Raw genomic sequence first — 25,169 nt, forward strand, 5'->3', positions numbered from 1 at the left:
TAAGTTACCTCCAAATCTACAATTTAATTAAATTTATCCCAGCTTTTGATCTTAGAATATAACGTTCATCCTTGTTTCCAGCATATCCACAAGAAAAACCCCAAGCTGCGTTACCTGAACCATGTGTCAAAAGAGGTTCTAAGGAGAAGGTTTCCAGTGATGAAAGAGCCGAGCTTTCCCTACTTTGAATGGAGGACACACAGGCTGGTTTTTCTGAAATTAATCCCTGTTCTTTCCATAACAATATTACATTGCACTAGAGGGCCTAACCTAGGGATTGTCTTTTATGTGTAATTCAAATTCTAAGAAGAATAAATTAACTATAGTCCAGTCACCACTGTAACTCACAGCAGGGGGGAAGGAAGAAGTATGTGGTGTGTCACTCATAACAAGTTGGTGATGTTAGATTATAACCAGATGAACAAAGACACACGCAAAATCATTAGAGTCAACCCAACACTCTGGCGATAATTCTACGTTATCATTATGATGACAATTCTGTATCACAGAGTAATCTTTTTTTAAAGACTTTGTGAGATAAGAAAGATAAACAAAGCCCAAGCAATAGAAGTATTACAAATAGTCAACAGATATGATGGTAGACATGAACTAAACCAAACATGAATTTCATCATGGGTGTTCACCATGCAATGGTGTGAATTAGAATGCATTGGTATCAGTGCATGATATCAGTCAGATATCATCTAAGACTTGGAATCTATGTTCAGAATGATCAAAACCAAATTATGTAGCGCCACATTAAAAAGATGGATATATTCAAAGTCTGGGGAATTGATTCAAGTCTAATTGAAGATGTAAAAATGTGAAACTTAAATTAGGGTATTGTTGAACCACAGAAAATCAGGGTTAAGACAAGTGCTGGGGCGAATGTTGGCAGCGCCCCACCAAGCAACTGCCCACAGGAGAGGGACTATGAATTTTCACATTCCATTGGTGAGAACTGTTGTGAAATGAACATGTCAAGTGTCATTCAACATTTACTTTATATAACTTCCTGTCTGATTCCTTACTCATGTGGTGGTTTAGAAGTTCCTGTTACTTAATTCTCCTGTAATTTAATAAGTAGACATCCTTGCTTTATGGGCTTGGCTAACAGGAGTCTGCTCTAAGGGGTGGCTTAACCCTTAGAATGTAAATAAAATCAGGTCTCTGAGTCTGCAAGGCTAAAGGCCAGACCCAGATACATTTATCAAGGTTGTGAATTCTACCTTGCATGCCTTTTGGGGAGACAGTCCTTATTTTTTATTTATTTATTTTTATCTCCAAGGGAATGCCAATTATCATGACAGTGTGTATGCTTTCTTTAAAGCATTATGTATGTGAATGCTTATGAAGTTTAGAGAATAACAACCTGTTAGCAATTAGCTAATCAAATAATGATGGGGCAAGACAGAGTGTTTAAGGATCTCAAAGAATCTCAGGCATGGAAGGAATCCTGATAAACTTCCTGCCATGTGTTGCCAGATCCAATGCTTAAGTGTGTAGTAAATGGAAATTCATACACCTGGGGTGGTCTGTTCCATTTCTAGGAAAATCTTTTTAAGGGCTTTTGGAGAGTTTCTGTACTCACCCTAGACCCCCTGAACTTTTTCCTCATTAGAAGCTTCTGTGACTATGCAATCAGAATGGCTTTTCTAAGCGCTTCCCTACTCTTAGTTCCATCCTCTATTCCAGTGCCCTTTGCAGGAAAATCACATTCATGTTCCTGTAAACATGACAATTATCTTCCTGCTCTGCAGAATGCAGTTCCAGCCAAGCAAGCATTTCCTTGCCTTGCTATCACAAATTTTTAGATGATCCTTTTGCAGCAAGCTTATCATCACTAACCTTTGCTTTCCAAGTCCTTCTCATTGTTAAAATCTAGATCAGGGTGATTTACCTGGATGCCTAAGAACCTTCTACTCAATGTTAATGATTCTGAGGTCTCCACAAAATATCTAGATTGTTGGATGTTCCTTCATCCCTTCTCCTTACTACAGCAGTAACTGTATCTTGTTTTATTTGGCCTTTATTTTATATCCTCCTTCCCTTCTTTCTTCCTGCCTTCCTTTCCTCTTACCTTCCCTCCCTTCCATTCTACCATCCTTTTCATACAGACACCAGTCATATTGAATAAGAGGACCCGTTTATTCCAATGTGACCTTACTTAACCAGTTACATTCTCAATGACCTTATTTGGCTATGAATTTCTGGGGAAGCAAATCAATCCAACTATTGGAGTATCTCAGAGCACGTCCATGCCCAGTGATAACCACAAATGAGTAACAGCAATCACAGTGGACAATGGTATAGTAACCAGCAGCTCAGACCCTTCTGTCTCTCTTCTTTCTCTCCTCCTCTCCTTCCTTCTCCTAGAATTTCTGGCTGTCCATCACAGTTAAGAAGCAAAGATTGGATCTGAGTGGAGCGAATGACAGATCACAGATGACATTTTCATTATCCTGTCCATATTTCTCGGATCTTAGTGTGCTTGAGTCAGTTTCCATTTGCCAGAATCTGTATCTCTGTGCCTAAGGGCTCTTGTATTGCAATTGCAGAAAGCCATGTCACCTGTGCATTCCACATAGAGGAATATCACTCAACTCAACCAATGATTCTGGAGAGCTGATTTACAAGACTCTAGCTCTCGTATTCCTGAAGATGGAGATTGCTAATTTATGTGTTTTCCATCATTTCTGATAGTTTTCCCTTTGGTTTAAGCTTTAGTTGGTCACTGTGATACTTACTGGCTCAATAGTGTACCCTTTTCTGTATCACTTCCCTGATCCCTAATGGTGTGATCTGCATTTCCCAATAAAATACTTTCACTGGAATATTTTTCTCAGTATCTGTTCTGGGAGAAACCACACTATGACATTACATTAACTCTCTCAGTCTCAATTCCTTCATCTCTACAATGGTAACACTAATACCTACTTTGAACATTTCCTAGAGAATACATATTAGTGAACATAAAGCATTTAGTCACTACCTATCAAGTAGTAGGCAACCTGGAACATATTAGTTCTTTTGTTCAGAAAACCTAAAAAATAATGTTAGTATTGAATATAAGAATATATTTATAATAACTAACTAGATCAACTAAATTCTTTCTTTACTAGCTTTATTGAGGTATAATTAACAAATAAAAATTGTGTATATTTAAGGTATAAAAGGTTATGTTTTGATATATATATATTCATTGTGAAATAATCATATATTTATTAGCTCACATAGTTACCATTTCCTTTTTATTTTTGTGGTGTGAACACTTAAGATCCACTTTCTCAGCAAATTTCAGGTATACAATAAAGTATTTTAAACTATATCCACGTTAGAGTGCACCAGATCTGCAGAACTTATTCATCTTATATAACTGATGTTGGTCATGAAAATGTGCTTGTTCTTTGTCTCCTTTACCCCATCACCCAGTGACTATCCCAATCAGTGGCTTTTCTCTCTTTCTGGAATCTTCAGAGCATTCCACATATACAGTCTCAAAAGATGGCATCTGTATTTTATAAGGAATAACTTAAGTTCCTTTTGTTTTGTCAATATGTATTCAGGAGAAGAAGAAGGAGGCCATATAAGAATGGAAACGTTACCTGCAAATACAGGAGATTATTCCTCCATTGTTAAGTCACCTTAAGTGCATGTCTTGCTAATGCTGAGTTCCAATGTAATTTTTATTTTAATGAGAGTTACATGTAAGTGCTCTTGGACAGAAAGAGAAGACCCAACCTTGAATCTGAGTCTGTCCATTTGTAGCTAAATAACATCACACATTAAACTTTTCTCAGCTGGAAAGTGGAGGTAATAAAACATGACTGTCTGTTTTCAGAATCAAATTAGGTAACATGTACGATATGCAATACGTGTGTAAATCTCATATCAGGAATGCTGTAAAATAAAAAAAAAAACATGTGAGATGCAGGACAGTTTTGAGTTTATTAAGAAACATAAAGGTAAGAGTCCCTGTTTCTAGGGAGATAACCCTAAATGATCATGAAAGGAATAAGGATATAAGAACCATGGGGAGGACATTGAAAATGAAAACATGACTGTGAAGACCATTGATCAGTTGCAAAACCTAAGTTTCTTAGAGAAACAGAATGAAACTCTTGACTTTAGAGTCAAGTTGAGACCATGACTCCAAATTGAAAATACAGGAAGGTGGCACATGATCCACAAGGTGTAAAGAAAAAGAGAATCAGGATGAAGTACTCTACCCTCACTTAAGCTGATTCACAAAGTGTTAAACATGCAGAGAAGTCACAAAAATTAGGGTGAGCAAAGTTCACCCTAAGTTCACTTTGTTGATTGTCATCGAAGTTTGAAAGTAAATTTGTCCTCCAAAAGATAAATCTATTGCCAGAGGGTTATTGTATGGGGATGATGGTCCTCTGTGGAATAGATCAGCAGCAAACAGGCTGGCAGCAAGTGCTCACACACATGGGCTGGAAACAAGTGGTCCTGCAGCAGGTGGTCTCACAGCAGGCTGGGCGGCAGCAGGGCTGGCAGCAGCTGGAGCCACAGCTCTGATCTAGGCAACCAGGCAGGCAGACACATGTAGGGTGGTAGCAGGTTCTCCTGCAGTAGACAGGTGTACAGGAGCTGGGCTGGCAGCAGCTGGACCCACAGCTGGTTTGGCCACAGCAGCTGGACCCACAGCAGATGGGCTGGCAGCAGGGTGTGCTGCAGCAGGAAGGCTGGCAGCAGCTGGTCACACAGGTGGGCTGGCAGCAGCTGGTCACACAGGTGGGCTGGCAGCAGGTGTTTTGACAGCAAGTTGGGCGGCAGCAAGGCTGGCAGCAGCTGGACACACAGCAGGAGGGCTGGCAGCAGGGTGTGCTGCTGCAGGTGGTCACACAGGTGGGCTTCCAGCAGGTGGTCCTGCAGCAGGTGGTCCTGCAGCACGTAGGCTGGCAGCAAGGGGAGCAACAGTTGGTCATGGTGTCAGGGGTGGAGGGTGGGTTTCTGTTCAGAGGTGAGTTTCCCAGAATGTGATGACCCCTTGCAATCTGGACCTTTTATACACCTGGCCTCCAAAGTTTCCACCAATCAGCAGGACTTTTCCTTGTTGCTGTTTACATTGTTTTCTATAGTCAGTTTGGGACTGTCAAAGGGGAAGTTGTTTCCTAAAGATTATGAATCTTTTTAAAGTAAGGGTTTAATATGTCTCTTAATTGTGTTTACTCATAGAAACTTTGTTTCAGATAAAAGGAAACCTGTCTCATCATCAGCATCGTTTCTGCTCTGACCATCTTCTCATTATGTGTTTGTTCCTGGTGACTGCGGAGGTTCAGGAAGTTCTCTCTACCTAGCCTCTTTCTTTGGCTATACCTAGGTTGGTAAGTGTCTGTGGGGAGAAGCATGATGTTGATATATTCACAGTGGTGAATTGAATCCATGCTTGGGACCAAGACTGTTCACCTACCGAAGTTTGATTCAAAGTTAACAGGCATCTCTCTATGTACGACCTACTTTACCTGTCTCTTCCAGTTCTACAAAAGCCACTTGGGAAGAGGGTGTTCGGCACAATGTGTTCCATGTGGCAGAGCAGAGCCAAAGCAAACAGGTAGAAAGAGGAGGAGTTCACTGGAATTCTCAAAGCATCAAGCAATCTACCTGCTGGGGCGACCATTCATCCTGATTTGCCTGGGACTGAGGGGCTTACTAACATGAGAATGTGCGACTGGGAATTACTGTGACATAACTGCTCTAGGTCCAGGCAAAGCAGTATGAGCTGTGGCTCTAGCCCTAATCCAGGTTACTGGCACAATCATTGCCATTTCTCTGTCTCTGTCTCTGTCTCTGTCTCTGTCTCTCTCTCTCTCTCTTTGTTTTCAATGAGGGAATTAGATGCGTTGAGATGATATCTGATTCCTCTTTGAGGTCTACCGTGTTTAAAACTTTTTAAATTATACCATTCATTTCAGAAGAATGCAAATTATTAATTTCCAGCTTGATACAATATTACATTGTAAATACATCTAAGTCCCCATGACCAGTTTACAAAACAGAAATTAATTCCATTCCATCCAAATTATATCTTTTTACTCATCTCCAAAGGTAGCTAGTCATTCTATCAAATTATAATCCTGTAGGTCAGTTTTGGATCTTTCTTTGACTTTATGTAAATAAAAATTATAGAATGTGCTTCAATGTGTTTTTGGCATAACCAAAAGCAGCAATTATAACCTGGTCATTTCATTTTGGATCCTTCATGTTAGCAGACCAGCAGGTAGATAAAGGAGTTGCTATTTCATGAGGGATAATTTTCATGAAGCCATAGAGTATAGGGAGAATATATCTGAAACTCAAGAGATTTACTATATGTATTTAAGTGTTATACTGCCATTAAAAACTATGGCAAATCAAGTGGCTGAAATTTATTTTCTCACAGTTCTGAAGGCTAAAATGAAGGTGTTGGCAATGTTGTTTTCATCTGAGGGCTGTGAGGGAAGTATCTGTTCCAGGTCTCTCTCCTTGACCTGTAGATGTCTATCTTCTCCATGTGTGTCTTACATCATCTTCCCTCTATATGCGTCTGGTCTCAATTTCCCCTTTTTATACAGACATCAGTCGTATTGAGTCAGAGGCACAATTTATTCCAATATGACCTTATGTTACCATATTGCATTTTAAATGACCCTATTTGAATATGAGTTATTGAGGACACAATTCAACCCATAACCTCGGAATATCTCAGAGTGTATCCATGCCCAGTGATAAACACAAATGAGTAACAAAAGCAACCACGGTTGGACAATGGTATAGTAAGTAACCCATCAGGCAGGAAGTTCTGAGCTACCTCATCAGGCAATTATCTAGACCAAGAGGAGTGCTGGTCAGTGGTGAAGGGGAGTATAGAACTAGTGGAAACTGATGGAGATTATGAATTTCAGAAGCACCCTATTACAGCAGCAGTTTCTTTCTTCTTCTTTTCTTCTCTTCTTTTCTCTTTCTTTCTTCCTTCCTTCCTTTCTTTATCTCTCTTTTTTTCTTTTTCTTTCTTTCTCTTTCTTTCTTTCTCTTTCTTTCTTTCTTTCTTTCTTTCTTTCCTTCTTTCTTTCTTTCTTTCTTTCTTTCTTTCTTTCTTTCTTTCTTTCTTTCTTTCTTTCTTTCTTTCTTTCTTTCTTTCTTTCTTTCTTTCTTTCTTTCTCTTTCTGTCTCTCTCTCTCTCCCCTTCCTTCCTTCCTTCCTTCCTTCCTTCCTTCCTTCCTTCCTTCCTTCCTTCCTTCCTTCCTTCCTTCCTTCCTTCCTTCCTTCCTTCCTTCCTTCTTTCCTTCCCTCCCTCCCTCCTTTTCACTCTCTCTTTCCTTCTCTCTCTTGCTCTCTTTCTTCCTCTCTGTGTATATTGTCTTCTTCCCGTATCTTTCTTAGTTTTTTCCTCCTCTCTCACCTTCTGTTCCTCCTCTTCCTCCTCCTCCTCTTTCTCCTGGAGTTCATGGCTGTCCACTACATTTAAGAAGGAAAGACTGGACTTGAATGGAGCAAATGTTACTGTAGACAGGTCTTCATTACCATACCTGTATATCATGGAACTTAGTGTGCTCTTACCAATTTCCATCTGCCTGAATCTGCACCTCTGTGCCTTAGGGCTCTTGTATTACAACTATAAAAAGTCATGTCACCTGTGCATGCTAAAGGGAGAAAAATACTCAACTGAAAATTCTAAAGAGTGGATTTATAAAGAGTCTAGCTTCTTCACTCCTGAAGTTTGAGAATTCAAAGTTGTGTGTTTTTCATCATTTCTGATAAATTTTCCTTTAGCTTAAGCTTCAGTTGATCTCTGTGGTACTGGCTTAATAGTATACCCTTTTCTGTATCACTTCCACAGTCCCTTCTGGTGTGATCTGCCCTTCCTAGTACACTATATTCATTGGTATCTTTTTCTCAGAGTATCTTCTGGGAAAAACCAAACTATGACATTACATTACCTCTCTCAGCCTCAATTTCCTCATCTCTACAATTGGAACACTAATGCCTACTTTGAAAGTTTTTTCAATACTTAATGATAATGTACATAAAAGATTTACACAATATGCATCAAATGATAGGCAACTGAAAACATTAGTTCTTTTCTCTCCAGAAAATTCCTAAACTAATTTTAATGTTGATGATAAGAATATATTTCTAATAATTAACTAGATCTACTTTTTTTTCTTTTACTTTAAGTTCCTGGACACATGTGCAGAATGTGCAGGCTTGTTGAATAGGTATACATGTGCCATGATTGTTTGCTGCACCTATCAACCTGTCCTCTAGGTCTTAAACCCTACATGCATTAGGTATTTGTCCTAATGCTCTCACTCCCCTTGCCTCCAGCACCCCCGACAGGCCCTGGTGTGTGATGTTCCCCTCCCTGTGTCCGTGTGTTCTCGTTGATCAGCTCCCACTTATGAGTGAGATCATGCGGTGTTTAGTTTTCTGCTCCTGTGTTACTTTGCTGAGAATGATGGCTTCCGGCTTCTTCCATGTCCCTGCAAAGGACATGAACTCATTTTTATGGCTGCATAGGATTCTATGGTGTATATCTGCCACATTTTCTTTATCCAGTCTATCATCAATGGGCATTTGGGTTGGTTCCAAGTCTTTGCTAATGTAAATACTGCTGCAGTAAACATATATGTGCATGTGCTTTTATAGTAGAATCATTTACATTCCTTTGAGTATATACCCAGTAATGGGATTGCAGAGTCAAATGGTATTTCTGGTTGTAGATCCTTGTGGAATTGCCACACTGTCTTACACAGTGGTTGAACTAATTTACAATCCCACCAACAGTGTAAAAAGCGTTTCTATTTCTCCACAGCCTCACCGGCATCTATTGTTTCCTGACTTTTTAATAATCGCCATTCTGACTGGCGTGAGATGGTATCTCACTGAGGTTTTGATGTGCATTTCTCTAATGATCAATGATGATGAGGTTTTTTTTTCATATGTTTGTTGGCCACATAAAAATCTTCTTTTGAGAAGTGTCTGTTCATATCCTTTGCCCACTTTTTGATGGGGTTGTTTTTCTTGTAAACTTGTTTAAGTTCCTTGTAGATTCTGGATATTAGACCTTTGTCAGATGAGTAGATTGCAAAAGTTCTCTCCCATTCTGTGGGCTGTGTACTCTTTTTGATGATAGTTTCCTTTTTTTTTTCTTTTTTTTTTTGAGGCGGAGTCTCGCTCTGTCGCCCAGGCTAGAGTGCAGTGGCTGGATCTCAGCTCACTGCAAGCTCTGCCTCCCGGGTTTACGCCATTCTCCTGCCTCAGCCTACCGAGTAGCTGGGACTACAGGCGCCCACCACCTCACCCGGCTAGATTTTTGTATTTTTCAGTAGAGACGGGGTTTCACCGTGTTGGCCAGGATGGTCTTGATCTCCTGACCTCGTGATCCGCCCGTCTCGGCCTCCCAAAGTGCTGAGATTACAGGCTTGAGCCACCGCGCCCGGCCAGATGATAGTTTCTTTTGCTGTGCAGAAGCTATTTAGTTTAATTAGATCCCATTTGTCAATTTTGGCTTTTGTTGCGATTGTTTTTGGCATTTTTGTCATGAAGTCTTTGTCCATGCCTGTGTCCTAAATGGTATTGCCTAGTTTTTCTTCTAGGGTTTTTGTGATTTTGGGTTTTGCATTTAAGTCTTTAATCCATCTTGAGTTAATTTTGTATAAGGTGTAAGGAAGGGGTCCAGTTTCAGTTTTCTGCATATGGCTAGTCAGTTTTCCCAGCCCCATTTGTTAAATAGGGAATCCTTTCCCCATTTCTTGTTTTTGTCAGATTTGTCAAAGATCAGATGGTTGTAGATGTGTGGTGTTATTTCTGAGGTCTCAGTTTTGTTCCATTGGTCTATATATCTATTTTGATACCAGTACCATGCTGTTGTGGTTACAGTTGCCTTGTAGTATAGTTTGAAGTCAGGTAGCATGATGCCTCCCGCTTTGTTCTTTTGTTTAGGATTGTCTTGGTGATATGGGCTCTTTTTTGGTTCCATATGAAATTTAAAGTAGTTTTAAAAAAAATTTTGCAAAGACAGTCAAGGATAGTTTGATGGAAATAGCACTGAATCTATAAATTACTTTGGGCAGTATGGCCATTTTCATGATATTGATTCTTTCTATCCATGAGCGTGTGATGTTTTTCAATTTGTTTGTGTCCCCTCTTATTTCCTTGAGCAGTGGTTTGTGGTTTCCCTTGAAGAGGTCCTTCATGTCCCTTGTAAGTTGTTTTCCTAGGTGCTTTATTCTCTTTGTTACAATTGTGAATGGGAGTTCACTCATGACAAGCTCTCTGCTTGTCTATTGTTGGTGTATAGGAATACTTGTGATTTTTGCACATTGATTTTGTATCCTGAGACTTTGCTGAAGTTGCTTATCAGCTTAAGGAGTTTTTAGGCTGAGATGCTGATGTTTTCTAAATATAGAATCATGTCATCTGCAAACAAAGACAATTTGACTTCCTCTCTTCCTATCTGAATGCCCTTTATTTCTTTCTCTTGCCTAATTACCCTGGCCAGAACTTCCAATACTATGTTGAATAGGAGTGGTGAGAGAGGGCATCCTTGTCTTGTGCCATTTTCAAAGGGAATGCTTCTAGCTTTTGCCCATTCAGTATAATATTGGCTATGGGTTTGTTATAAATAGTTCTTATTATTTTGAGATATGTTCCATCAATACCTGGTTTATTGAGAGTTTTTAACATGAAGGATGTTGAATTTTAATGAAGGCCGTTTCTGTATCTATTGAGATAATCATGTGGTTTTTATCATTGGTTGTGTTTATGTAATGGATTATGTTTGTTGATTTGCATATGTTGAACCAGCCTTACATCCCAGGGATGAAGCCAATTTGATCATGGTGGATAAGCTTTTTGATGTACTGCTAGATATGGTTTTTATAAACTTTATTGAGGTATAATTGATGAATAAAAATTGTATGTATTTAAGGTATACAAAGTGATGTGTGTGTATATATATACATATATATATAGTGAGATATAGTGAGATTTTCACCACAGTGTGGCTAATTCACATATTCATTAGCTCACATACTTGCCATTTCAGGTATAAAATAAAGTATTTTTAGCTATAACCACACTACTGTACAGTAGGTCTGCAGAACTTATTCATCTTGCATAACTGATGTTGGCCAAAGTGAATGTTTTAGGTCTTCATCTTCTTTACCCTGTCACCCACGAAGAATCACAGTCAATGGATTTTGTCTCTTAGCCAAGTCTTCAAAGCATTCTAGGTACACAGTCTCAGAAGTTGGCATGTGTCCTGGAAGTCTACATTGTTAGGTCATCAGAGGTATTTCTAGCACTTCCATGCTGGTAGGAGGTCCCACAAAGGTAACCCAGGCCCCAGACTTTTCTATTTCTCTCAGAGCCAGTATAAATCGGTCCTTCCATTAGTGAATACTTGGGTTGCATCATCAGTTTGGGGCCAACAGCACCAGCCATCTGTCTACCATGACTTCGATGAATGAACACATTTTTCTACTTTTAGTCCTTCTTACATTCTTCTGATTTCCCTGAAAACACAAATCTTTATTTCCTTGAGATGTTTAATTTTGGCCTCATAAAACATAGAAGATTGTTTTAACCCATCAGGTAGCTCAGAGATTATGGATTATGCAGTCATATGTGCCTGTTGCATAGTGTCTCAATCCCAAACTTTGTCCTTACTTAATTTTCCTGACAGCATTTTTATCAGGAAGTCAAATTGTCTAAATGTTGCATAATGTATGGTCTGTGTTTTATGTGGAATTACTTAATTCCATTTTGCTCTTTCAATGAAATTTCAGGAGAAGGAGGTCAGATATGAATTTGATTTGTGTGATACAAAGGAATTAATCTATTCAGAAGAGGACACGATGCATTCTGAAAAGTTTTTGATGCAACCTCTTGAAAACCAGAACAAGACAAACATGCCATATCTTACCAGTCCTATTCAAAATAGTAATGGAAGTCCTAGCCAGAGAAATATGGTAAGAGAAAGAAATTAAAGGTATCTAGATAGGAAGAGTGGAAATTAAACTATCTCTGTGTGTGAATAAGATTTTACACCCAGAAAACCTCATAGTCTCTACCCAAAACTCCTTGATCTGATTAGCAACTTCAGAAAAGTTTCAGGACACAAAATTATTGTAGAAAAATCAGCAGCATTCCTATACACCAACAACATCCAAGCTGAGAGCAAAATCAACAATGTAATCCTTTTCACAATAGCCACAAAAAACAACAAAATACCTAGGAATACAGCCAACCAGGGAGGTGAAAAATCCTACAACAAGAATTGCAAAACACTGCTCAAAGAAATTAGAGATGACAAAAACAAATTGAAACACATTTTATGTTCATGGGTAGACAGAATCAATATTGTTAAAGTGGCCATACTCCCTAAAACAATTTACAGATTCAATATTACTCCTATCAAACTACCAATGACAGGCTTCCAGCATGATGAAAAAAATGTTTTACAATTCATATGGAACCAAAAAAGAGTCTGAATGGCCAAGGCAATCATAAGCAAAAATAACAAAGCTGAAGACGTCACATTATCTGACTTCAAACTACATTACAAGGCTACAATAACCAAAACCACATGGTACTGGTACAAAAACAGACACATAGACCAGTGGAACAGAATACAGAACCCAGAAATAATGTTGCACACCTACAACATGTGGTCTTTAGCAAAGTTGATGAAAACAGGCAATGGGGAAAAAGACTCCTTATTTAATAAATGGTGCTGGCTATTTAATAACTGGCTAGCCATTTGCAGAAAATTGAAACTGGACCCCTTCCTTACATGATATACAAAAATCAACTCAAGATGGATCAAAGACATACATGTAAAACCTAGGGCTGTAAAAACCCTGAAGACACCCTAGGCAATACCATTCCCAACATAGGGCCAGGCAAGGATTTTATGATGAAGTCACCAAAAGTAATTGCAAAAAGAGAAAAAATTGGCAAATGGAACCTAATTAAACTAAAGAGCTTCTGCACAGCAAAAGAAACTATGAACAGAGTAAACAGACAACCTACAGACTGGGAGAGAATATTTGCAAGCTATCTATCCAACAAAGGTCTAATATCCAGAATCTGTAAGGAAGTTAAACAAATTTACAAGCAAAACCCAAATAATCTCATTAGAAAGTGGTCAAAAGACATGAACAGACACTTTTCAAAAGAAGACATTCAAGCGGCCAAAAAGGGAATGAACAAATGATCAACATCGCTGATCGTTAGAGAAATGCAAGTTAAAACCACAATGAGATACCCTCTGACACAATCAGAATGGCTCTTATTAAAGTCAAAAAATAAAAGATGATGGCAAGGTTTTGTAGAAAAAGGAACATTTACACAATGGTGGTGGAATTGTACATTAGTTTAACTATTGTGGAAAGCAGTTTTGGGATCTCTCAAAGAACTTAGAATTAATATTTGACCCAGCAATTCAATCACTGGGTATATATCCAAATGAATATAAATTGTCCTACCATAAAGACACATGCATGTGTATGTTCATTGCAGCACTACTCACAATAGCAAAGACATAGAGTCAACTAAAATGTGCATCAAAAGTAGATTGGATAAAGAAAATGTGCTACATATACACCATAAAATACTATACAGAAAAAAAAAAAAAGAAAAAAGAACAAGATGATGTCCAACACAGATGGAGCTGGAGGCCATTATCCCAAGGGAACTAACCCAGGAACAGAAAACCAAATACCACATGTTCTCACATAAGAGTAGGAGCCAAACATTGAATGCATATGAACACAAAGACAGGAACAACAGACACTGGAACTTACCTGTGGGGGAAGTGTGGGAGGAGGACGAGGATCAAAAAACTGCCTCTCTGGTATTATGCTTATTATCTGGGTGACGAAATCATCTGTACACCAAACCCTGCAACGCACAATTTAACTATAAAATAAACCGGCGCACGTACCCCTGAACCTTAAAAAAATGTTAAAACATTTATTTGATGCAGGTGAATTGAACGATTGGCTGGTATAGGCCAATAGGATCCCCACATTCAGGACAGCTGCTAAATGCAGCCCTTGCTGCTGTACCATGTAGCTGTGGCTCACTGATGGGTGGGCAATTAATTTGGGAAGACTTTTGTGAACCAAAATATTACCTCTTGCCAAACACTAGAGATTATTCTTTCCATTGTTAAATAAACTCAAGTGCATAACTTGCTAGTGCTGAGTCCCAATGTCATTTCTACTTTATTGAGAGTTAATTGTAAGTGTCTTTGGACAGAAAGAGAAGATGCAGTCTTGCATCAGAGTCTGTCCACTGTTAGCTACATAACATCACACATTAAAATTTTCCCAGTTGGAAAATGGAGGCAATAATACACTACTGTCCATTTTGAGAATCAAATTGGGTAATACATATAGTAGGTGATACATGCGTAAATCCCATATCAGGAATGCTTTCAAATAAAACAAAGCACCATATGTGATGAAGAATGGTTCCGAATTTATTTATTAAGAAATATATAGGTAAGATTCCTGGTTCTCGGGAGATAGCCCAAAGTGATCATTAAAAGAAGGAAGGAGGATACAAGAATCATGAGTATATTGAAAAGAAAACATAGTTGTGAAGATTCTTAATCATTTGCAGAAACTTAAGTTTCTTAGGTGAAGAGAATGAAGCTCTTGACTTTAGAGTCAAAGTTGAGATCATGACTCCAAATTGAGAACACACAAAGCTGCACATGATCCACAAGGTATAAGAAAAAGAGAATCAGGATGAAGTATTCTGCCGTCCCTGAAGCTGATTCACAAGATATTAAACATGCAGAGAGCTCATAAAAATGTGGGCGACAGCATGGTGGCTGTCAGCAGCAAAGTAAACTAGTCCCCCAAAAGATAAGTCAGTTGAGCAGAAAGTTGTTGTGAGAAGATAGTGGTTCTCTTGGGAATTGATCAGCAGCAAGAAGGCTGGCAGCAGCTGGACACACAGGTGGGCTGGAAGCAAGTGGTCCTGCAGCAGGTGGTCTCACAGCAGGCTGGGCGGCAGCAGGGCTGGCAGCAGCTGGATCCATAGCTCTGATTTAGGCAACCAGGCAGGCAGACACATGTGGGGTGGTAGCAGGTTCTTCTGCAGTAGACAGGTGCACAGGAGCTGGTCTGGCCACAGCTGGACCCACAGCAGGTGGGCTGGCAGCAGGGTGTGCTGCAGCAGGAAGGCTGGCAGCAGCTGGTCACACAGGTGGGCTGGCAGCAGGTGCTTTGACAGCAAATTGGGTGGCAGCAAGGCTGGCAGCAGCTGGACACACAGCAGGAAGGCTGGCAGCAGGGTGTGCTGCAGCAGGAAGGCTGGCAGCAGCTGGTCACACAGGTGGGCTGACAGCAGCTGGTCACACAGGTGGGCTGGCAGCAGGTGTTTTGACAGCAAGTTGGGCGACAGCAAGGCTGGCAGCAGCTGGACACACAGCAGGAGGGCTGGCAGCAGGGTGTGCTGCTGCAGGTGGTCACACAGGTGGGCTTCCAGCAGGTGGTCCTGCAGCAGGTGGTCCTGCAGCACGTAGGCTGACAGCAAGGGGAGCAACAGTTGGTCATGGTGTCAGGGGTGGAGGGTGGGCTTCTGTTCAGAGGTGAATTTCCCAGAATCTGATGACCCCTTGCAATCTGGACCTTTTATACACCTGGCCTCCAAAGTTTCCACCAATCAGCAGGACTTTTCCTTGCTGCTGTTTACATTGTTTTCCACAGTGCGTTTGTGATCTCAAAGGGTAGTTGTTTCCTTAAAGTTAAACAGATTAAGGTTTAATCTGTTTCTTAATTGTGAATTACTCATAGAAACTTCGTTTCAGATAAAAGGAAGCCCATTTCATCATCAGCATCTTTCCTGCTCTGACCATCATCTGGTCATATGATAGTTCCTGGTGATCCGGGAGGCTCAGGAAGTTCTGTCTGCCCAGTCTCATAGTTGGCTGTATGTAGACTGGGAAGTGTCTGTGAGGAGAAGCATGATGCTGATATATTTATGGTGACAAAATGAATCCATGCCTGGGCCCAAGACTATTCACCCACCAAATTCTGATTCAAGACTAACAGGCATCTCTCTGTGCCACCCACACCACCTGTGTCTTTCAATTCTTTGAACGTCACTTGGGAAGAGGGTGTCTGGCAGAGTGTGTTCCATGTGGCAGAGCAGATTGAGAGCAGGTGGATGCAGAGAAATCCACTGGGATTTAGGCAGCATCAAGCAATCTATGCCCTGAGTAACCAGTCATTCTGACTTGTCTGCGAGTGCGTCGATTACCAGGACAAGAGTGTAGAACTTTCTGTAACATAACTGCTTGAGATTCAGGCCAACGAGCACGAGCTGTGGCTCTAGCCATAACCCTGGTTACTAGCACGGTGCATGTTCCTTCCTTCCTTCCTTCCTTCCTTCCTTCCTTCCTTCCTTCCTTCCTTCCTTCCTTCCTTCCTTCCTTTCTTTCTTTCTTTCTTTCTTTCTTTCTTTCTTTCTTTCTTTCTTTCTTTCTTTTCTTTCTTTCTTTCTTTCTCTTCTCTCTTTCCTTCCTTCCTTCCTTCCTTCCTTCCTTCCTTCCTTCCTTCCTTCCTTCCTTCCTTCCTTCCTTCTTTCTTTCTTTCTTTCTTTCTTTCTTTCTTTCTCTCTCTCTCTCCTTCCTTCCTTCCTTCTTTCCTTCCTTCCTTCCTTCCTTCCTTCCTTCCTTCCTTCCTTCCTTCCTTCCTTCCTTCCTTCCTTCCTTCCTTCCTTCTTTCTCTCTCTCTCTCTTTCTTTTCTTTCTCTTTCTCTTTCTCTTTCTTTCTCTCTCTCTCTCTCTCTCTCTCTCTCTCTCTCTCTCCTCTCTCTCTCTCTTTCGACCAATTCTTGCTCTGTCGCCCAGGCTGAAGTACAGTGGTGTGAACTCGGCTCACTGCAACCTCTGCATCCCGGGTTCAAGGGGTTCTCCTGCCTCAGACTCCTGAGTAGCTGGGACTACAGGTGCCCGCCACCATGCCTGGCTAATTTTTTTATTTTTAGTAGAGAGAGGGTTTCACCAAATTTGTCAGGCTGGTTTCAAACTCCTGACATTGTGAGCTGCCTGCCCTGGCCTCCCAAAGTGCTGATGTTACAGGCGTGAGCCACCGTGCACAGCCTTTATTTCCATTTAATGAAGTAATTAGATGAGTTGAGATGACACCTGATTCATCGTGGAGTTCTAACATGTTTAACACATTTTCTAGATACACCATTCATTTCAGAGGAATGTAAATTATTAATTTCCAACTTGATACAGTATTATATTGTAAATACATCTATGTCCCCAGTACATCTATGTTAGGAAATAGAAATTAATCTCATTCTCTCCCAATTATATCCTCTTACTCGTTCCCAAAGACAGCTAATCACTCTGTTATGTTCTAATCCAGTAGGTAACTTTTGGCTTTAAAAAATGTTCATGTAAATAAAAATTATAATATTTACTTCTCTATTTCTTTGGCATAATCAAAAGTAATCCTTATTGCATAGTCATTTTGGACTCTTCATATCAGGAGAGCAGCAGACAGAGAAAGGAGTTACTATTTGGTGAGGAGTAATTATCCTCAAGCCACATCGTGTAGGAGAATATATCTATAGCTCAGGAGATTTACGGAGTATATTAACTTGCTATCAGTGCCATGATAAATTACTGCAAACCAAGTGGCTTAAATTTATTTTTTCACAGTTCCGAAGGCTTCTAGTCTGAAATTAAGGTGTTGGCAATGTTGTTTTCATCTGAAGCCTGTGAGGGAAGTATCTGTTCCAGGTCTCTCTCCTTGACTTGTTGATGTCTATCATTCCCATGTGTTTGACAGAATTTTTCTACTATATGCATACTGTCTGTGAATTTTCCCCTTGTATATAGACATCAGTCATATTTAATCAGAGGTCTAATTGTTTCCAATATGGCCTTGTCTTGTCACATAGCATTTTAAATGATTCTATTTGTGTATGAATTTTGGAGGACACAAATTAATCCATAACACTGCAGAATCTCATAGTGTGTCCATGCCCAGTGATAACCACAGATGAGTAAGAACAGCAATCACAGCGGACAATGGTATAGTAACTAGAGGCTCAGACCCTTCAGGAAGGACATTCTGAGCTACTGCTTCGGTAGTTATCTAGACCAACAAGAGTGCTGGCCAGGGGTGAAAGGAGAATAGAACTGGTGGTAATTAATGGAGATTATGAATCTCACAGGCACTGTATTACAGCAGAAGTAAGTGTAGCTTATTTCATTGGCCTTCATTTTATATCTCACTTTCTCCCCTAACTTTTCCTTTCCTTCTTCATTTTTCTTTCTTTTGTTTCCTTCAATCACTCCTTCTCCTTCCTTCCTTCATGTTTTTTTTCATTCCTTTTTCCCTTCCCTTCCCTTCCCTTTCCTTTCCTTCTCTCTCTCTTTCTTTTTTGTTTCTTTCTTTTCTCTTTCCTCCTCCTCTCATCTTCTATTCCTTCTCTTCCTCTCCTCTGCTTCTTTCTTCTTCTAGAGCTTGTGGCTGTGCATCACATTTATACAGCAAAGATCTGATGTGAGTGGAGGTACTTGTAGGTCTCAGACAAGTTTTCATAAGTTCACCCATATATCTTGCATGTTAGTGTGCTTGGATTAATTTCCATCTGTCAGAGTCTGCATCTCTGTGGCCAACGGCTCTTGTATTGCAGCTGTAGAAAGTCATGTCACCTGTGAAGGCAACACAGAGAAAAAACACTCAACCAATGATTCTGGAGAACTGATTTATAAAGACTCTAGCTTCCTCATTCCTGAAGTAGGGTAATTCTAGCTGTGTGTTTTTCATCTTTTCTGATAGATTTCCCTTTAGTTTAAAGTTTAATTGCTCACTGTGATACTGACTTAATAGTGAACCCTCTTCTGTATCACTTCCCCAGTTCCTACCAGTGTAATCTGCATTTCCCAATAAACTAGTTTCCCTGGAATCTTTTCTTCAGAGTCTCTTCTGGGAGAAAATTATCTGTGACATTATGTTAACTCCCTCAGCCTCAATTTTCTTATCTCTACCATGGGAACATGAACACCTATTCTGAAAGTTTGTTAAAGAATTAATGATAATGTACACAAAGCGTTTAGCAAATGCCCATCATATAGCAGGCAATCCAGAACATATTAGTGTTTGTTTGTTCAGAAAATTCCCAATTTTAATGTTGAAGATAAGAATACTTTTGTAATAATTAACTAGATCAACTAAATACTTTTTTCCTATCTGTACTGAGGTCTAATTGACAAATAAAAATCTTATCTATTTCAGGTATACAAGGTGATGCTCTGATACATATATTCATTGTGAATAATATATTTGTTAGGTCACTTAGTTACCATTTCCTTTTTATTTTTGTGGTGCGAACATTTAAGATCTAACTTCTCGGTAAACTTCAGCTATATGATAAAGTGTTTTTAGCTATAGTCACATTACTGTACAGTAGATGTGCTGAACTGATTCATCTTTCATAACTGATGCTGGTCAAAGAGAATGTCCTAGTTTTCATCTCCTTTATTTCATCACCAAATGATGATTACAGTAAGTGGCCTTCGTCTCTTAGCCAAGTCTTCAGCACATTCTAGATTCAGTCTCAGAAGTTTGCATCTGTCATGGAAATCCCCATTGTTAGCTCATCAGAGGTACTTCTAGCACTCCCATGCTGGTAGGAGGTCCCAAGAAGGTGACCCAGGTCCCCGACCTTTATATTTCTCCCAGAGCCAGTATCAATCAATCATTCCGTGGGTGAATGCTTAACTTACATCAGTTCAGGACACAAAGCATCAACCTCTGTCTATTATGACTTCTACGAATGCACAAGTTCTACTTTGCTCCTTTCTTACATTCTTCTGATTTTCCTGGAAACACAAGTTTTTCATTTCTTTAGATGCTTCATATTGGCATCACAAAATGCAGAAGACTGTTTCTTTCCCTTCCTTGGCTCAGAGATTACGGATTGTGCCAAGTCTTATATGCCCATTGAATAGTTTCTCAATTCCCAGCTTTGTTCTTACATAATTTTCCTCATAACATTTCAATTAGGGGACAAATTGTCTTAATGTGGCAAAAGATACGGTCTGTATTTTACAAGAAATAACTTAGTTTCATTTACTTTCTCAATAGGTATTCAGGAGATGAAGGCTGTATAAGAATTTTATTTACATGATATCGAGAATAAGTTTCTTCAGATGAGACTCTCTCTCATGAGTCCACAATAAATTCCCAAGCATTTTTTATGCAGATGCATAGAATGAATGGCTGGTCAGAGGCTGAGACAAAAAGATCCCTGCATTCAGGGCAGTCCCTGCTGCCATATCATGCAGCTGTTGCTTACTGAGGTGTGGGAAACTAATTAGGGAATTTTTTTTTGTAAACAAAAATGTTAGCTGCAAACGTGAGAGATTATTTATCTCATTGTTAAATAAACTCAAGTGCATGTCTTGCTAGTGCTGACTTCCAATGTCATTTCTACTATATTGAGAGTTAAACATGAATGTCCTTGGGCAGAAAGAGAGGACCTCAGCTTGGAACAGAGTCTGCCCTTTAGTAGCTACATAACATCACACATTAAATTGTACTCAACTGAAAGAATGGAGGTAATAATACATGATCATATGTTTTGAGAATCAAATTGGATAATGCCTATGGTATGTGATATGTATGTAAATCCCATATCAGGAATGATTCCAAATAAAACAAAACACCATATGAGATGAGGTTGGTTCCAAGTTTATTCAGAAACATATAGCTAAGAATCTCTGTTACCAGAGACATAACCCAAAGTTATCATGAAAAGAAAAAAGAAAGATACAAGAAACATGAGGAGGATATTGAAAACAAAAATATGATTGCAAAGATTATTGATCAGTTGCAGAAACCTAAATTCCTTAGAAGCAGAGAATGAAGATCTTGAGTTTTGAGTGAAAGCTGAGACCATGACTCCAAACTGAGAACACACAAAGCTGGCACATGATCCACAAGGTGGAAGGAAAAAGAGAATCAGGATGAAGTATTTTGCCGTCCATGAAGCAGATTCCCAAGATTTATACACGCAGATAATTCATAAAAATTTGGGTGAGGGCATGGTGACTGTTAGCAGCAAAGTAAATTAGTCCCCCAAAAGATAAGTCAGTGGAACAGCAAATTGTTGTGAGGATGGTGGTTGTCTTGGGACTTGATCAGCAGCAAGAAGGCTGGCAGCAGCAGCGGGACACACAGGTGGGCTGGAAGCAAGTGGTCCTGCAGCAGGTGGTCTCACAGCAGGCTGGGCGGCAGCAGGGCTGGCAGCAGTTGGATCCATAGCTCTGGTTTAGGCAACCAGGCAGGCAGACACATGTGGGGTGGTAGCAGGTCCTCCTGCAGTAGACAGGTGCACAGGAGCTGGTCTGGCCACAGCAGGACCCACAGCTGGTTTGGCCACAGCAGCTGGACCCACAGCAGGTGGGCTGGCAGCAGCTGGTCACACAGGTGGGCTGGCAGCAGGTGTTTTGACAGCAACTTGGGTGACAGCAAGGCTGGCAGCAGCTGGACACACAGCAGGAGGGCTGGCAGCAGGGTGTGCTGCTGCAGGTGGTCACACAGGTGGGCTTCCAGCAGGTGGTCCTGCAGCAGGTGGTCCTGCAGCACGTAGGCTGGCAGCAAGGGGAGCAACAGTTGGTCATGGTGTCAGGGGTGGAGGGTGGGTTTCTAATCAGAGGTGAGTTTCCCAGAATGTGATGACCCCTTGCAATCTGGACCTTTTATACACCTGGCCTCCAAAGTTTCCACCAATCAGCAGGACTTTTCCTTGCTGCTGTTTACATTGTTTTCCACAGTGCATTTGTGATTCTCAAAGGGTAGTTGTTTCCTTAAGGTTAAACAGATTAAGGTTTAATCTGTTTCTTAATTGTGAATTACTCATAGAAACTTCGTTTCAGATAAAAGGAAGCCCATTTCATCATCAGCATCTTTCCTGCTCTGACCATCATCTGGTCATATGATAGTTCCTGGTGATCCGGGAGGCTCAGGAAGTTCTGTCTGCCCAGTCTCATAGTTGGCTGTATGTAGACTGGGAAGTATCTGTGAGGAGAAGCATGATGCTGATATATTTATGGTGACAAAATGAATCCATGCCTGGGCCCAAGACTATTCACCCACCAAATTCTGATTCAAGACTAACAGGCATCTCTCTGTGCCACCCACACCACCTGTGTCTTTCAGTTCTTTGAAGGTCACTTGGGAAGAGGGTGTCTGGCAGAGTGTGTTCCATGTGGTGGAGCAGATTGAGAGCAGGTGGATGCAGAGAAATTCACAGGGGTTTAGGCAGCATCAAGCAATCTACGCCCTGAGTGACCAGTCATTCTGACTTGTCTGCGAGTGTGGCGATTACCAGGACGAGAATGTAGGACTTTCTTTTTTTTTTTTTTTTTTTGAGACCGAGTCTTTTTTTTAATTATTATTATACTTTAAGTTCTAGGGTACATGTGCATAACGTGCAGGTTTGTTACATATGCATACTTGTGCCATGTTGGCGTGCTGCACCCATCAACTCGTCAGCACCCATCAACTCGTCATTTACATCAGGTAGAACTCCCAATGCAATCCCTCCCCCCACCCCCCTCCCCGTGATAGGCCCCGGTGTGTGATGTTCCCCTTCCCGAGTCCAAGTGATCTCAATGTTCAGTTCCCACGTATGAGTGAGAACATGCGGTGTTTGGTTTTCTGTTCTTGTGATAGTTTGCTGAGAATGATGGTTTCCAGCTGCATCCGTGTCCCTACAAAGGACACAAACTCATCCTTTTTTATGGCTGCATAGTATTCCATGGTGCATATGTGCCACATTTTCTTAATCCAGTCTGTCACTGATGGACATTTGGGTTGATTCCAAGTCTTTACTATTGTGAATAGTGCCGCAATAAACATACGTGTGCATGTGTCTTTATAGCAACATGATTTATAATCCTTTGGGTATATACCCAGTAATGGGATGGCTGGGTCATATGGTACTTCTAGTTCTAGATCCTTGAGGAATTGCCATACTGTTTTCCGTAATGGTTGAACTAGTTTACAATCCCACCAACATTGTAAAAGTGTTCCTATTTCTCCACATCCTTTCCAGCACCTGTTGTTTCCTGACTTTTTAATGATTGCCATTCTAACTGGCGCAAGGCTACAGTAACCAAAACAGCATGGTACTGGTACCAAAATAGAGATATAGACCAATGGAACAGAACAGAGTCCTCAGAAATAATATCACACATCTACAGCCATCTGATCTTTGACAAACCTGACAAAAACAAGAAATGGGGGAAGGATTCCCTATTTAATAAATGGTGCTGGGAAAATTGGTTAGCCATAAGTAGAAAGCTGAAACTGGATCCTTTCCTTACTCCTTATACGAAAATTAATTCAAGATGGATTAGAGACTTAAATGTTAGACCTAATACCATAAAAACCCTAGAAGAAAACCTAGGTAATACCATTCAGGACATAGGCATGGGCAAGGACTTCATGACTAAAACACCAAAAGCAACGACAACAAAAGCCAAAATTGACAAATGGGATCTAATTAAACTAAAGAGCTTCTGCACAGCAAAAGAAACTACCATCAGAGTGAACAGGCAACCTACAGAATGGGAGAAAATTTTTGCAATCTACTCATCTGAAAAAGGGCTAATATCCAGAACCTACAAAGAACTCAAACAAATTTACAAGAAAAAAACAAACAACCCCATCAAAAAGTGGACAAAGGATATGAACAGACATTTCTCAAAAGAAGACATTCATACAGCCAACAGACACATGAAAAAATGCTCATCATCACTGGCCATCAGAGAAATGCAAATTGAATGCAGGACTTTCTATGATATAACTGATTGAGATTCAGGTCAACCAGCAGGCGCTCCGGCTCCAGCCGCAACCCGGTTACTAGCACAGTAAGCGTTATGTCTTCTCTTTCTTTTTGATGAAGGAATTAGATGAGTTGATATGACACCTGGTTCATCGTGGAATTCTAAAATGTTTAAAACATTTTCTAGGTATACCATCCATTTGAGAAGAATGCAAAGTATTAATTTCCCGCTTGATATAGTATTATATTGTAAATACATCTATGGCTCCATTACTAGGTTAGGAAATAGAAATTAATCCTATTCTTTCCCAATTATATCCTCTTATTCATTCCCAAAGACAGCTAATCACTCTATCAAGTTGTAATCCAGTAGGCAAGTTTTGGCTTTTTAAAGTTTTCTTGTGAATAAAAATTATAGTATTTGCTTCTCTATTTATCTGGCATAAACAAAAGTAATGTTTATCCCCTAGTCATTTTGGACTCTTCATACAAGCAAAGCAGCAGAGAGAGAAAGGAGTTACTATTTGGCGAGGGATAATTACCCTCAAGCCATATAGTGTAGCAAAATACATCTATGGCTCAGGAGGTTTACTGAATATATTAATTTACTAGCACTGCCCTGATGAATTACTGAAAAAAAGTGGCTTCAATTTATTTATCAAAGTTATGAAGACCTCTATTCTGAAATTAAGGTGTTGGCAATATTGTTTTAATCTGAAGGCTGTTAGAGAAGTATCTGTTCCAGGTTTCTCTCCTTGACTTGTAGATGTCTATCATTTCCATGTGTGTTTGACAGAATTTTTCTACTATATGCATACCGTCTCCGAATTTCTCCCTTGTAATAGACACAGTCATATTTAATCAGAGGTCTAATTGTTTCCAATGTGAACTTGTCTTATCAGATAACATTTTAAATGATTCTATTTGAATATGAATTTTGAGGGACACAAATTAACCCATAACATTGCAGAATCTCATAGTGTGTTCATGTCCAGCGATAACCACAAATGAGTAAAAACAGCAATCGCAGTGGACAATTGTATAGAAACCAGAGGCTCAGACCCTTCAGGAAGGAAGCTCTGAGCTACTCTATCAGGCAGTTACCTAGACCAACAAGAGTGCTGGCCAGGGGTGAAGGGAGAATAGATCCGGTGGTAATTAATGGAGTTTATGAAACTCGGGTGCACTGTATTATAGCAGAAGTAAGTGTAGATTATTTAATTGGCCTTCATTTTATATCTCACTTCCTCTCCTTTCTTTTCCTTTCCTTCTTCTTTCTTTCCTTTCTTTTCCTTTCCTTCTTCTTTCTTTCCTTTCTTTCTTTCCCT

The 25,169-nt window shown here is 40.0% G+C and overlaps 3 protein-coding genes across 5 annotated transcripts; all 3 read right to left on the reverse strand.

Moving 5' to 3' along the window:
- Positions 1-4,415: 4,415 nt before the first annotated feature.
- LOC103243478 (uncharacterized) lies at positions 4,416-5,075 on the reverse strand. The gene has a single exon (XM_008012747.3). The coding sequence runs from the start codon at positions 4,950-4,952 to the stop codon at positions 4,416-4,418; it is 537 nt and encodes a 178-aa protein (XP_008010938.3). The 5' UTR covers positions 4,953-5,075.
- A 9,867-nt stretch (positions 5,076-14,942) lies between these two features.
- On the reverse strand, positions 14,943-15,712 carry LOC103243861 (keratin-associated protein 9-2). Of its 3 annotated transcripts, none has more exons than XM_073005587.1 (2): positions 15,292-15,712; positions 14,943-15,192 (listed from the first exon to the last, which is right to left on the reverse strand). In XM_073005587.1, exons 1-2 carry the CDS (start codon positions 15,576-15,578, stop codon positions 14,943-14,945), a joined length of 537 nt encoding a protein of 178 aa, XP_072861688.1. In that variant the 5' UTR covers positions 15,579-15,712. The 3 variants fall into 3 exon arrangements, with proteins under 3 accessions (XP_072861688.1, XP_072861689.1, XP_072861687.1); XM_073005588.1 differs by having other exon boundaries at positions 14,943-15,163; positions 15,275-15,712; XM_073005586.1 differs by having other exon boundaries at positions 14,943-15,712.
- A 5,232-nt stretch (positions 15,713-20,944) lies between these two features.
- On the reverse strand, positions 20,945-22,012 carry LOC140708698 (keratin-associated protein 9-4-like). Its single transcript, XM_073005324.1, has one exon. It carries the CDS (start codon positions 21,671-21,673, stop codon positions 21,191-21,193), a length of 483 nt encoding a protein of 160 aa, XP_072861425.1. The 5' UTR covers positions 21,674-22,012; the 3' UTR covers positions 20,945-21,190.
- Positions 22,013-25,169: the final 3,157 nt, after the last annotated feature.

This window comes from Chlorocebus sabaeus, chromosome 16, assembly GCF_047675955.1.
Source record: "Chlorocebus sabaeus isolate Y175 chromosome 16, mChlSab1.0.hap1, whole genome shotgun sequence".
Lineage (NCBI taxonomy): Eukaryota > Metazoa > Chordata > Mammalia > Primates > Cercopithecidae > Chlorocebus > Chlorocebus sabaeus.